At 37.8% G+C, this 13,903-nt stretch overlaps 1 protein-coding gene across 1 annotated transcript in view; it reads left to right on the top strand.

The window, feature by feature from the left end:
- The window catches only part of MICU3 (mitochondrial calcium uptake family, member 3), a 75,346-nt gene that overhangs the window by 11,580 nt on the left and 49,863 nt on the right, over nt 1–13,903 (top strand). Inside the window, exon 2 of the mRNA XM_010858398.1 lies at nt 9,119–9,199. Coding sequence (XP_010856700.1) covers nt 9,119–9,199 — 81 coding nt within the window. The remainder of the gene's footprint in view (nt 1–9,118; nt 9,200–13,903) is intronic.

Below are 13,903 nucleotides of genomic sequence, written 5' to 3'. Positions count from 1 at the left end.
TAAAAGACGCTTACTCCTTGGAAGGAAAGTTATGACCAACCTAGACAGCATATTCAAAAGCAGAGACATTACTTTGCCAGCAAAGGTCTGTCTAGCCAAAGCTGTGGTTTTTCCAGTAGTCATGTATGGATGTGAGAATTGTACTATAAAGAAAGCTGAGCGCTGAAGAATTGATGCTTTTGAACTGTGGTGTTGAGAGAAGACTCTTGAGAGTCCCTTGGACTGCAAGGAGATCCAACCAGTCAATCCTAAAGGAAATCAGCTCTGAATATTCATTGAAAAGACTGATGCTGAAGCTGAAACTCCAATACTTTGGCCACCTGATATGAAGAGCTGACTCATTTGAAAAGACCCTGACGCTGGGAAAGATTGAAGGCGGGAGGAGAAGGGAACGATAGAGGATGAGATGGTTGGATGGCATCACCAACTCGATGGACGTGAGTTTGAGCAGGCTCCGGGAGTTGGTGATGAATAGGAAAGCCTGATGTGCTGCAGTCCATGGGTCACAAAGAGTTGGACATGACTGAGCAATTGAACTGAACTGAACTGAATACTTTATTGGGTTATTATTAGTAGTTGCTTTAATTTTGTTCCCATCCCTTAATCTTCTCCAGACTTAATTTTTAAATCTGTTTTATAAATGAAGGCAGTAGTTTTATAAACTTTGTCCCAGATAATGCCTTCTCAGTTTTTCTTTCTATTAAATTCAGATAACATTTAAGTTCTTCCAAAAAATTTAATGCCATTGTAATGGGAATAAACTACCCAAACTACATCATTTTAAAACTTGTTTATCCTTTTCAATAATAATTTCAACAGTCAGAAACAAAAGCCACATGGTAACTTGAACAGTTAAGACTCAGTATAAAGAAATATTAACCATTTACGGGGATTAGCTACTAAGAAGGAATCAGGATTATAAAGAATACCCTTGGGCTAAGAGAGGGTACCCAAGGAAGGAACAAAGTTGGAAGGGCAGCAGCGGTGGCCTCCCTTGGTTGGGAATCAGGCCTCGTTGGAAGAGGTGTGTTCACTGCTAGAGTTTGTCCAAGTTGCTGGGCCGAGGCTGGCATAGAAAGAACCACAAGCTGGGACTGGCAGCCTGCAAGCCTTCTGCTGGGGTACCCCTGGGCCAGTGTTGGCAGACAGGGAATCCTGGACTGGAAATGCCTGCCCCCACCACCCCCAACCCCCAGCTGGGATGCATACAGGCCAAGGTTAGTTGGGCCGGGAATCTCAAGTTACTAGCAAGCAGGGATCCACCACCCTCACCCCCACTGGGGTACAGGTAGGTTGAGGAGTCAAGACTGATTTTATTTAATGTTTTTTGTTTGGTTGTTTATAAATTATCCAAAAGAGAGGGAACATAGTTAAATCTCCAAATATTCAAGTTCTTCCAGAGAGTAAATTGCCAACTTGATGGGAGTGGCCTATAAAAGAACATTTTTAAGAACTATATATGTGAATAAAGGACAAGGCAGGTGGGTTGCTCTGTGGTTGGTGTTCTGGACTGAATGGTCTGTATCTCCCCAAAATTCATATGCTGAAGCCCTAACCCCTCAATTAGGGCTGTACTAGGAAGTGAGACCTCCAAGGGAGTAATTAAGGTTAAATGAGGTCAGGAGAGTGGACTCCTGATCTTATAGGACTAGTGTAAGCAGAGGCACCAGAGAGCTTGCCGTCTCTCTCTGTGCCCACACCCTGCAGAAGGGCCATGTGGGGATGTAGAAAGAACGTGGCAATCTACAAACCAGAGAGATCATACCACCTCAGTCCTGGCACCTTGATCTTGGACTTGTAGCTTCCAGAACTGTGACAAAGTAAATTCTGTCGCTAAGCCATCCAGTCTCTGCTATTTTGTTATAGCTGCAGGTAAATTCAAGGTGACTTATTTAAGGAAAATAGCTGACTATTAATGGTATGGCATTAATAGTATGACAATGGCTCTCTGCATAGCCAGAGGTTTTGTCATTGAGGGTCAGCCATCACTCTCAAGAAATCAGTAGAATATGTGGTATTGCATAATACCACATATGCAATATGCACATATTGCATAATCTAGATGTTTGGAGCTGAGTCAAGATGATTGAGAGAAAGGTAGTAGCACATGAAGCAGATAGGAGCCACAAGGAAATGTCAGGCAATTGGAATTGTTTGGTCACCATGGATGTATTTAGAGAACTCCCAACTTAAAGTGACAGGGAAGTACTGAGCTGGCAAATATATGCGTGGATCTGAGATGTCAAAGACCATTTCTGGACCCTGCTGATTAACACAAAGGATACTCTGCATAAACTGATTTTATTGACCAGAGGAGATGGGAGTCTTCTCATTTAATTTTCATGTAACGTTTACACTTTGTGGTTAGCATTCGCTGTTTAGTCGCTCAGTCGTGTCTGATTCTTTGTTACCCCATGGACTGTAGCCGCCAAGCTCCTCTGTCCATGAGATTCTACAGCCAAGAATGCTGGGGTGGGTTGCCATTTCCTTTTCCAGGGAATCTCCCAAATCCAGGGATCGAACCTGGGTCTCCTGCATTGCAGGTGGATTCTTTACGAACTGAGCCACTGGGGAAGCCAGCAGAGTTAGTCTTAATTTGTCCATTTTACAGTGAAAATGCTAAAGTTTAGAAATCTCTTTTTCCCAAGCTTACCTAATTAGGAAGTATTGAAACTGGCGTTTGAACATAGGCCTGGAGGATTGTAAAATCGGTGCCCTTGTATTTCAGTGTACCAAGTTGTGTAATGTGGAAGAACACTCAGTTGAGTGTCCTGAAACCTGAGTTTTGGTCTCAGACTCATTTGCTGCCTGAGTGGCCCTGATTAAGTCCTCTCTAGATGCTGGGCTAAGCTAACTCTTTTGTAAAGTGGAGCTAATATATGTTCTGTTTGCTTTTTAAGAAATAATGCACCATTCCACAATTTTTTCTGTCTATACACATATGTCTATGTATGCATGTGTATATGTGTATGTATTTATGTGATATATAAATGATTTATGTTTAAGAATGAGCTTTTTTTGATTTTAGCTTTTTATTTTTTACCCATTCTTCCGTAATTTGCTTTTTCTCACTCTGCTATGTGTCTTGTGGCTCTTACCATAAAACCACTTCTAGATCTACCTAATTGAATCCTTTTTAAATGACCACAGACCACTCTAGTGATGTGCCATAATTTATTTAACCATTGCTCTACTGATGGGAATTTTGATTGTTTCTATTTTTCCACTGTTAACTGTGCTACAGTGAATATCCAGGGTTCTTTGTACATGCAAATGTTAAGTTGCTGGGTCCATAGCTATTATATTTTGATAGAAACTATCAATTTGTTCTTTAAAACGGTTATACTAATATATACTTTTGCCAGCAATAAGTAATGGGCTTCCAGTGTCCCCTTTCACTTTGTCAAATTTGTTTTCCAAATTTGAGTATGAAAAATGATTTACCATGATTGTTATAATTTCTACTTCTCTGATTGTTAGTGAGGTGGAGAATTTTTTGTTTGTTTATAGTTTCCTGGGGATTGCCCATTAATATCCTTTGCCAACTTTTATTTTTTATTGACTGATTTTTAGAATATGCCAAAATATTAAATCCTTTTTCTACTTTATAGGTCACAAATGGTTTTCTGCCCTCAGTGCTGTTAAAAATGTATTTTACAGGCCTGTAAACTAAACACATATCATTTCCTTTTTAGCAAAAATGTGACCATACTGTACGTATTATTCTTGCCTTTTAAACTGATATTATATTGAGATATCAATATATTATAGGTCTCTTCTTATATTTGGATGCTCTTCCAAACTATGGATAGGTCATAATTCAAGTTTAATGTTTATTCATTTTCAGTTTTTTTTAAAAAAATCAGACTTTGATAGAGGTTTGTCTGTTTTATTACATCTTTTCAAATGCCACTTTTTGTGTTTACTGTTTTTTTGGGGGACTTTATTTCTGCTTTTATCTTTATTGTCTATTCCCTTCTATTTTCATCAAATTTATCTTATCCTCTTTTTTAACTTCCTGAGTTCTTATCCTCTTTTTTAGTTTCTATGTAAATAAACCCTTAGTTCATTAATTTTAAATTCTTAATTTTTCTTATAGGAAATGCATAGATGAATTTTTTTATGTCAGTAATGGCATTGACCAAATTATACAGAGGGCTCTTTGTAAATTCCTAAGTGTCATTTATTTTCAAAAAGCTTATAATCTCAGTTTTTCTTTCTTTTTTTAATCCAATCAATATTTAATAGTGTATCTTAAATTTTCTGAAGTGGCCTTTTTTCTTTTAGTCTTTTTAGCATTTTCCCATGTGCATCAGGGAATAAGCCTTGAAAGAATTTGTTTTTTAAAATGGAACATATCTAACTTTTAAATAGACAATAATGCTATAGTGCATATTAGCTGTGTATGTACTAGCAGCTTAAAGAAAAAACTACCAACATATGTACCTTCTCTTGTCATGATCCTCTCTTCCCCAAAGAGATAACCATTTTATCATTCCCATAAGTTTCCATAGTTTTATTGCAAATGGATGTATCTCTGAATAGTATACACTTATTTTGCAACTATAAAACATTTTATATAAACAGTACCTACCTTTTTATAATTTGTCTTTGAAGTTAATGTTTAAGAAGTGTATCCATCTAGACACATGTACTTCTAGTTTATTTTCACTCCTGTATAATCCTCTACTATATGAATATTTCATTAAACCTGTATAACTTTCACAGTTTTATCTTACTGATGTTTTCATGATGACTAATAAAGTTTATATATTCTCTGTTTCACGAAATCAAAGTTAATAAGCACCTTCTTTGTTTATTACTCAGATCCTTTTTCTTGTTTCTCCACTTGATGTATCCATTTCTAGTAAAGAAGTATTGACATCTCAGCCATGATTGTGAGTTGATCAGATTGCATTCTTTTAACAATTTTTTTACCATATAATTTTAAGCTGTTTTGTTCATGTGTGTAGTACCTTCTTGGTGAATCTTTCTTTGTCCCATTTAACGCTTTTGGTTCTTAATTCTGTGTATTTTCAAACACTCTTCGTATTGTTTTATTCTTGTAAGAAACATTTAATAGTTTTTTGTAAAAACACAATATGAGAGTTTCTCATTTTAATGGAGGAGTTTAACCCAATCTTGCTTATTATAATTGTGGACATGTTTGCATGAGTTTTTGCTGTATTATGTATATGTGTTATTATCTCTTTCCCCTTATCACCTGGCATTAGATTGCTCTTTCTTCCTATATCATTTCTCTTCCTCTAGTGGTTTGAAAGTTATACATCCTATTTCCAGTCTCCAAGTGGTTACATATCACTTTAACAAACTGTATATATTTTAATACATACATCTAAAACTTGATATAAATTGGTATAAGAAAATTTACCATTCCAAAAAAAGACACATCATTGAACATGTTTTCCTCTTATCACTTTCCCCACTCCTGTTAGTATCAGGTAATTATTGGTGTTTTAATCAGTTCAGTTCAGTTCAGTTGCTCAGTCGTGTCCGACTCTTTGCGACCCCATGAATCGCAGTACGCCAGGCCTCCCTGTCCATCACCAACTCCCGGAGTTTACCCAAACTCATGTCCATCGAGCCGGTGATGCCATTTAACCATCTCATCCTCTGTCGTCCCCTTTTCCCCTGCCCCCAATCCCTCCCAGCATCAGGGTCTTTTCCAATGGGTCAACTCTTTGCATGAAGTGGCTAAAGTATTGGAGTTTCAGCTTTGGCATCAGTCCTTCCAATGAACACCCAGGACTGATCTCCTTTAGAATGGACTTGTTGTCCCTTGGCAGTCCAAGGGACTCTCAAGACTCTTCTCCAACACAACAGTTCAAAAGCATCAATTTTTCGGCACGTAGCTTTCTTCACAGTCCAACTCTCACATCCATACATGACCACTGGAAGAACCATAGCCTTGACTAGATGGACCTTTGTTGGCAAACTAATATCTCTGCTTTTTAATATGCTATCTAGGTTGGTCATAACTTTCCTTCCAAGGAGTAAGCGTCTTTTAATTTCATGGCTGCAGTCACCATCTGCAGTGATTTTGGAGACCAAAAATATAAAGTCTGACACTGTTTCCACTGTTTCCCCATCTATTTCCCATGAAGTGATGGGACCAGAAGCCATGATCTTCTTTTTCTGAATGTTGAGCTTTAAGCCAACTTTTTCACTCTCCTCTTTCACTTTCAACAAGAGGCTTTTGAGTTCCTCTTCACTTTCTGCCATAAGGATGGTGTCATCTGCATATCTGAGGTTATTGATATTTCTCCTGGCAATCATGATTCCACCTTGTGCTTCTTCCAGCCCAACGTTTCTCATGATGTACTCTGCATAGAAGTTAAATAAGCAGGGTGACAGTCTACAGCCTTGACGTACTCCTTTTCCTATTTGGAACCAGTCTGTTGTTCCATGTCCAGTTCTAACTGTTGCTTCTTGACCTGCATATAGGTTTCTCAAGAGGCAGGTCAGGTGGTCTGGTATTCCCATCTCTTTCAGAATTTTCCACAGTTTCTTGTGATCCACACAGTCAAAGGCTTTGGCATAGTCAATAAAGCAGAAATAGATGTTTTTCTGGAACTCTCTTGCTTTTTCCATGATCCAGCGGATGTTGGCAATTTGATCTCTGGTTCCTCTGCCTTTTCTAAAACCAGCTTGAACATCTGGAAGTTCTCGGTTCATGTATTGCTGAAGCCTGGCTTGGAGAATTTTGAGCATTACTTTACTAGCATTTGAGATGAGTGCAATTGTGTGGTAGTTTGAGCATTCAAAGAAAGGCATTGCCTTTCTTTAGGATTGGAATGAAAACTGACCTTTTCCAGTCCTGTGGCCACTGCTGAGTTTTCCAAATTTGCTGGCATATTGAGTTCAGCACTTCCACAGCATCATCTTTCAGGATGTGAAATAGCTCCACTGGAATTCCATCACCTCCACTAGCTTTGTTCATAGTGATGCTTTCTAAGGCCCACTTGACTTCACATTCCAGGATGTCTGGCTGTAGGTCAGTGATCACACCATCGTGATTATCTGGGTCGTGAAGATCTTTTTTGTACAGTTCTTCTATGTATTCTTGCCACCTCTTCTTAATATCTTCTGCTTCTGTTAGGTCCATACCATTTCTGTCCTTTATCGAGCCCATCTTTGCATGAAATGTTCCCTTGGTATCTCTAATTTTCCTGAAGAGATCTCTAGTCTTTCCCATTCTGTTGTTTTCCTTTATTTGCTTGCATTGATCACTGAGGAAGGAAAAGAGAGTTATCAACTGGGTTTTTTAATAGTATATTTTAACTTTTACGGGAATCCTTATTTAACAATTACAGTAAGTTTTACAACCATATTCAGTCATTCATTTATTCAGCAAATATTTGAGAGCTTGCTCAAAGCCAGAAACTCTTCTAGGCACTGGGGAAGCAAAAGTGTACCACTCAGACAAAAATTCCTGCCTTCATGGAATTTATATTATCACAGAATGCTGGAGATGGAAATTTTGGATTTGTCAGTATATTTATAATCTGTAAAGGCTAGATGAGATGATTAAGGAAGTAAGTATAGATTCAAAAAAGAGAGGAAGTCCAAGGACTGGCCTAGGGCAGTATCAGCAAAAGTACCAAAAAGGAACTGCCTGGGTAATAGGAGGGAAATGAGGAATGGGTGGACTTAGACAGGAAAAATTGTTGCAAGGAAAAGAGAGTTATCAACTGGGTCAGATGCTGTAAGTTGAATTGACTGAGAATTGGCCTCTGGATTTAGTAACATGGAGGTCATCAGTGACCTTGACCAGCAGTATTAGTGGAGTGGTGAAGGGGAGAACTTGCTGAAACAGAGGAAATCTGCTGTGACAAGCTGGATGGAGAGGTGGGTCGGAAAGCTTCCAAATGGGAGAAATGTGTGTGCGCTGAAGGGAAGCACTCAGTGGGAGTGGAAGAGGTGAAAACAGTGAGGTAGGAAAGGCAGGGGAGGTCACTGCTGGAGCAAGGCCCTAGAAAGAGGCTAGGTGTACATATCAAACTACTGTGATTACTAACACCTCAGAGATACGTTCGCCTACCGTCCTATCAAATAATGAGATGATATATGTGAAGGTACTTTGTAAACTTATAAAGAATCCTGTAATGTAAGCTAATGTAACAGTGCAAGTGGAGACTTTAAAATAATTGGTCAGTTACTTTTTTTTCCCAATGTGATCTCAGCCAGGGAAGTGCTTCTTGACTGATCTTTAGTTGTATATATTTCCAAATGGACATATTTACCAAGCATCAAAACATTTCCCTTAGAGGACTTTGGGATTTTCCCACACTGAGAACTTGATGTTTAACCTTTCGACCACCCAACAAGCAAAGAAAATGTTACCCCTTTTATCTTCTTAGAAGCTTTTAAATCAGCCTGAAGCCATTTGAGAAAGCCAAATGTAATACTTCCATGAACATCATTTTAGCTAGAATAAAAATAGATGTGAATAGAATCTCATGCACATCTCATAAGATTCTTGCCCAGAAAATATAAAATAAAGATATAAATTCAAATGATATTTGCTTTTTAATGTTTTATAAAAATGTTGGTACATTTGCCAATATATGGTAGGGCCTCATACCAAATGATCACCATCCAACATGAAATTAAATGCATGTTTTAATCATTCTTTACTTTAAAAAATTAGTACTGATTTGATTTCATAAAACATTTTAAAAATAAACTACTAAGCATGAGTAATTGAAATAATTTTACTCAGTACAAATGGTTTTTATTTTTCCTTCTTCCATCCTTTCTTCTCGGGTCTCCATTTCTCAGCTGCTAAAAGGTAATGTGTTTTACGGTGTTTAGATAATTGATATAATTGTTTCAAGTTATCTTTTTAGGTTATTATCAGCTTGTAGGCATCAGTTTCTCTAATTGTTAAGTAGTGAATCCTTTATCTGGCGTTTAATCTTACCTCCTTGGGAAAACCAGACCTTACTACAGAGTAAATTTTCAAATTGCTGACCTGATGTAACATGAGCCGGTGCCTTGGCAGTGAACCTTTGCTTTCTGTTATTCACAGGAAGGATAATGATGTGGCCTGAAGGCCTTCGTTTCAGTACCTTAAGAAGTAACATCCAAGTACTAGTTGCAAAGGTCTGAGCTTGGAAATTCCAGAGAAAATAATTGCATTGACACAGTATTTTTTAATTTCTTTTGGGAAGATGAGGTAATTAAAAATGTAACTTTTATCATTTCTATTGTTTCTTAAACCACTTGTCTTACTTATGTTGGCATGACTTAGAGGATCCACAGTTACCTGAAAATGATCATTATTTATTTTTATGACTAAATTATAGCTGTTATTTTACAGGTGTGTTTGAAAATTTTATTTCCATGTATATATATACAGACACATGTATATGTTCTATTTTTGTAAGTAACAACACTGAGATTATAGAACTCAAATGTAGAATGTTTTGTAATTTCTCAGTAAAATAAAAGATAGCATTTTTTTTAGAGCTAGAAGAAGATTCCCTAAACATTTTCAGCAAACTTGAAAAGAATGTTAAGCAAATCCCATGAAATAATTTCCTAAAATGTGTAAAATGCAATTTCCCAGCAGCTGTAAAATGAAAAGGCAGTTTTGAAAAAAATTCAGTTTATACAATTTTTAAAGGTTACACTCCATTTACTGTTACAGCAAAATATTGGCTGTGTTCCTTGTGTTGTGTTGGATTGTGCATCCTTGTAACCTGTCTTACATCCAAGAGTTTGTATCTCACACTCCAGCACCTCTCTACTGTGCCTCCCTTCCCTCTCCCCACTGTTAACCACTAGTTAGTACTCTATATCTGTGAGTCTGCTGCTTTTTTGTTATAGTCAAGTCATCCTAAATTGCACCAAAACTCAGTGTACTCCCAAAGTATCAATGGAATTTTAAAAACAGAACCTCATAGATTAATTTCAAATCTCACATAGAAGAAAAGATTGCATATCAGTCAGCAAAAATATTTTTAAAAGCTTGACAGTCATATGGAGTCTTGCTTTACCTAAAGTCAAAAACATGATCAAAAGCTATACCAATTAAAGCATTATGGTATTTGAGTATGAAGAGACAAATCAGTCAGTGGAAGTGAACAGAAAGTATAAAAACTGACCCAAGTATTGATTTTCTGTTTTGCTCTATCCCATCAGATCCTCCAGCCAGATGAGCCCAGTCCTACCAGCTAATGATAACTAGAATGCTCTAGGATCAGGCCAGTTTACTGTGATGGCATGAGAAAATTGTTTTTTGCTTACTACCAATCTATGGTTCATTTGAGCAATGCCAACTTCATGGCAAAAAGATGGGGGAAAAGTGAAAACAGTGACAGATTTTATTTTCTAGGGCTCCAAAATCACTGCAGATGGTGACTGCAGCCATGAAATTAAAAGACATTTGCTCTTTGGAAGAAAAGCTATGACAAACCTAGACAGAGTAATTAAAAGCAGAGACATCACTTTGCCAACAAAGGTCCGTCTAGTCAAAGCTATGGTTTTTCCAGTAGTCATGTACAGATGTGAGCTGGACCATAAGGAAGGCTGAATGACAAATAATTGTTGCTTTCAAATTGTGGTGCTGGAGAAGACTCTTGAGAGTCCCTTGGACTGCAAGGAGATCCAACCAGTCAATCCTAAAGGAAATCAACCCTGAATATTCATTGGAAGGACTGATGCTGAAGCTGAAGCTCCAATACTTTCATCACCTGATGCCAAGAACTGACTCACTGGAAAAGATCCTGATGCTGGGAAAGATTAAGGGCAGGAGAAGAAGGAGGTGGCAGAGGATGAGATGGTTGGATTGCATCACCGACTCAATGGACATGAGTTTGGAGCAAGCTCCAGGAGATGGTGAAGGACAGGAAACCCTGTCATGCTGCAGTCCAGGAGGTGGCAAAGAGTTGGACACAACTTAGTGACTGAACAACAACAATGTGTATTATTACACCATGTGATTTATCACACTAAATTGAGCAGAGGCAATGGAGGGACCCACACAACTGCAGTAGCTGGAGGCCCTTTTAAGCACTCAGGCTCTGGTTATCTTTTTTATATGTAAATTATATTCTTCCCCTTTAGGATATATATATATATGCCATATATATGTATACCAAATATGTGTGTGTGTGTGTGTGTGTGTATATCCCTTTTAGGGATAGAAATATATATTTATAAATATATGTATTTGTGGCACAAACCGTTCCCAAACTCCTCCCCACACCTCCTTTTAAGGTGATAAATAGACCAGTAGGCACCTAGTGCCATTATCAAAAATGACGGGTACTTCTGCTAAGGCAACAAGAGGTAGAACTCATACATACAGTGACGTTTTAATGAAAACCTTTAACTTCTGAAACTGTTTCTTGTGTTCAAAGAATACAAATTGTTCCACAGTTCCACGTGTTTTTTTCTTTCTTTCTCTCATAGAATAGAGGCGAAAACCACAGGCCATGACTAAAATTTTAGGGAAGTAGTGATTGCTTAAACAAACGTAGTAGCAGTGGGTGGATGTGAGAAATTAGAGGGAGAACAACAGGCTTTGTTAATTGATTGTTGGTAGAAGTTAAGGAAAAGGAGGATTTGTCAGCATTAGTTCATAGGTAGATCAAATTGCCAGCTGCAGCAGGCAGGCAGGCTTGGTGTGCTGGGACCAGGCCTAAGGAGGGATAGTTTGATGAGAAAGCAGCAGGCACCTCATGAGCAATAGTGGCAGCACCAGGTAAGGGCGGAAGTCACACATAAAGTTCATGTTAGGTTATAGGAAATAGGCAAAAATTGTGGTTCTGGGTGTTAGATTGAAGCATGACTTCAGATTATGGTGCAGAAGCAGTGAGTGCCCCACATCGAGTGGTCCTTTAGGAAATTCACTGGAGATGAGTCATGGTTGATGGGGGCCACCTCAACCCAAGGAAATGGCTTAGCGAGAAGAAAACAGGAGAATAAACTATGGTCACAGACAAGATTGGTTCCCCTGCCCAGAGAGGAAGAAAAAGCCCCTGAGATATAGATGTAGAAGCAGACTTGAGATGGTAGATGGATCCCTGAGGAGTATTCAGGGAAATTATTGCTTATTATTGACACTGAGTGATTGAGTGACTCCTTACCTATGTGCACTTTAGTCGCTCAGTCGTGTCTGACTCTTGCGACCCCATAGACTGTAACCTGCCAGGCTCCTCTGTCCGTGGGATTCTCCAGGCAAGAATACCAGAGTGGGTTGCCATTTCCTTCTCCAGGGGATCTTCCCAACCCAGGGATTGAACCCAGGTCTCCTGCATTGCTGTCAGACTTTACCAACTGAGCTATGAGGGAAGCCCTCCTTACCCATGGTAGAGCCCAAATAACTTCCCAATACATGGATTATCTGACTTTGCTATTAATATACTGCTGAGCTATCTTATCTCTGTTACCAGGTTGCTTTGTCTTTCTAAAGTACCATTTTCTTTCTGTCATTACTTCACTTAAGAATCTCCTAAGGCCATTTTTGTTTTCTGTCAGATTAAATCCCGGTCCTTTAGTCTTTCTCTCAGAAACTGTTAACAGTTTACCTACACTTTTCCATGAATGCAAAACTTTTGTTGCAGGAAGATGATTTCCACCTTCACATATGCTGTGTAAACCTAGAATGCTCATATCTCTTCCTGACATTAAAATTCATATGTTGTTCTTCCTGTGCTTAGTTGCTCAGTCATGTCCAACTCTTTGGAACCCCATGGACTGTAGCCTGCCAGGGCTTCTCTGTCCAAGGGATTCTCCAGCCAAGAATACTGACATGGGTTGCCATGCTCTCCAAGTGATCTTCCCAATCCAGGGATCAAATCCTGGTCTCCCACATCGCAAGCAAACTCTTTACCGTCTGAGCCACCAGGGAAGTCTTCTTACTAACCTCAGTCTATTGTGCTTTTCTTCTCTTTACTCTGACTTTCTTTTCCATGTTTGTACCTTTTGTCCCTCCAACTAGCATTTTGTCCACCTATATAGATCATATATTCTTTAAGGGCTGAGACTAGATTCCACCTGTTGTACAGGCCATTTAAAAAAGGCATTTAAAAATTTTTTTATTTGACTATTTCCATTATGTTTTTAAAAGTCTTAGTCTTCAGAGTAGTAGAAAAGATTAATAATTTGCCTGGCTTTTTTTAATAAGGTGTAACTTAGAAATATAAAATGTATTTTCCTTACTGAAAGTTCTTATTGTCTGTTTTGATACAACTTCTCAAAATATTGGATGTTTAAATAATTTTAAGTTTGTACACAGTTTGGAATGACTTAGAAGAGGCAATAAGGAGATTAAGTTTGTCATCCTAAAGAAGAATTTTTTTCTGATATAAAATGTTTTGTGTGAAATGTGTGAAGGTATAATTTTATATTGTTGATAGCCATGTAAATTGCCATAAGCTTCCTGGAAGTATCTCGATAATGTGTATGAAATGACTGTTTGACCAATAAGTTTACTCCCAGGAATTAATCCCAAGGAACTATTTATAGATACATCTAAATATTTTCACGGCAGGCCATTATGTTAATAACATTGTTTTATAGTAGTGAAGTACTATGAATTACCTAAATATTCAACCATGTGGAATTCATTAATTTAGTTAGGCAACAAACATTTACTATGTAATATTGCATTGTTACTAAAACTAGACTAGTGCCATGGAAAAATGATATATTAATTAGTAAAAAGAATCAGATAACCAGACAGTTTAGTATAACCCTGATTTTTTGGCAAAAAATTCATAAACAATTACAAGTTTTTAAATTCTGTCTTCTGAATTATATACAGTAGCTATGCATTGCTTTTGGAATCAGGAAGAAAAATATTAACAGTTTTGTTACAGTTCAAAGAAAATAAATAATAGAAATTGTTTATCTATCTACCAGGAAAGATTTT

The sequence above is a fragment of the Bison bison genome, unplaced genomic scaffold (genome assembly GCF_000754665.1).
Source record: "Bison bison bison isolate TAMUID 2011002044 unplaced genomic scaffold, Bison_UMD1.0 scf7180017864386, whole genome shotgun sequence".
In the NCBI taxonomy this organism is placed as follows: Eukaryota; Metazoa; Chordata; class Mammalia; order Artiodactyla; family Bovidae; genus Bison; species Bison bison.
This window is presented reverse-complemented; position numbering and strand designations above follow the sequence as displayed.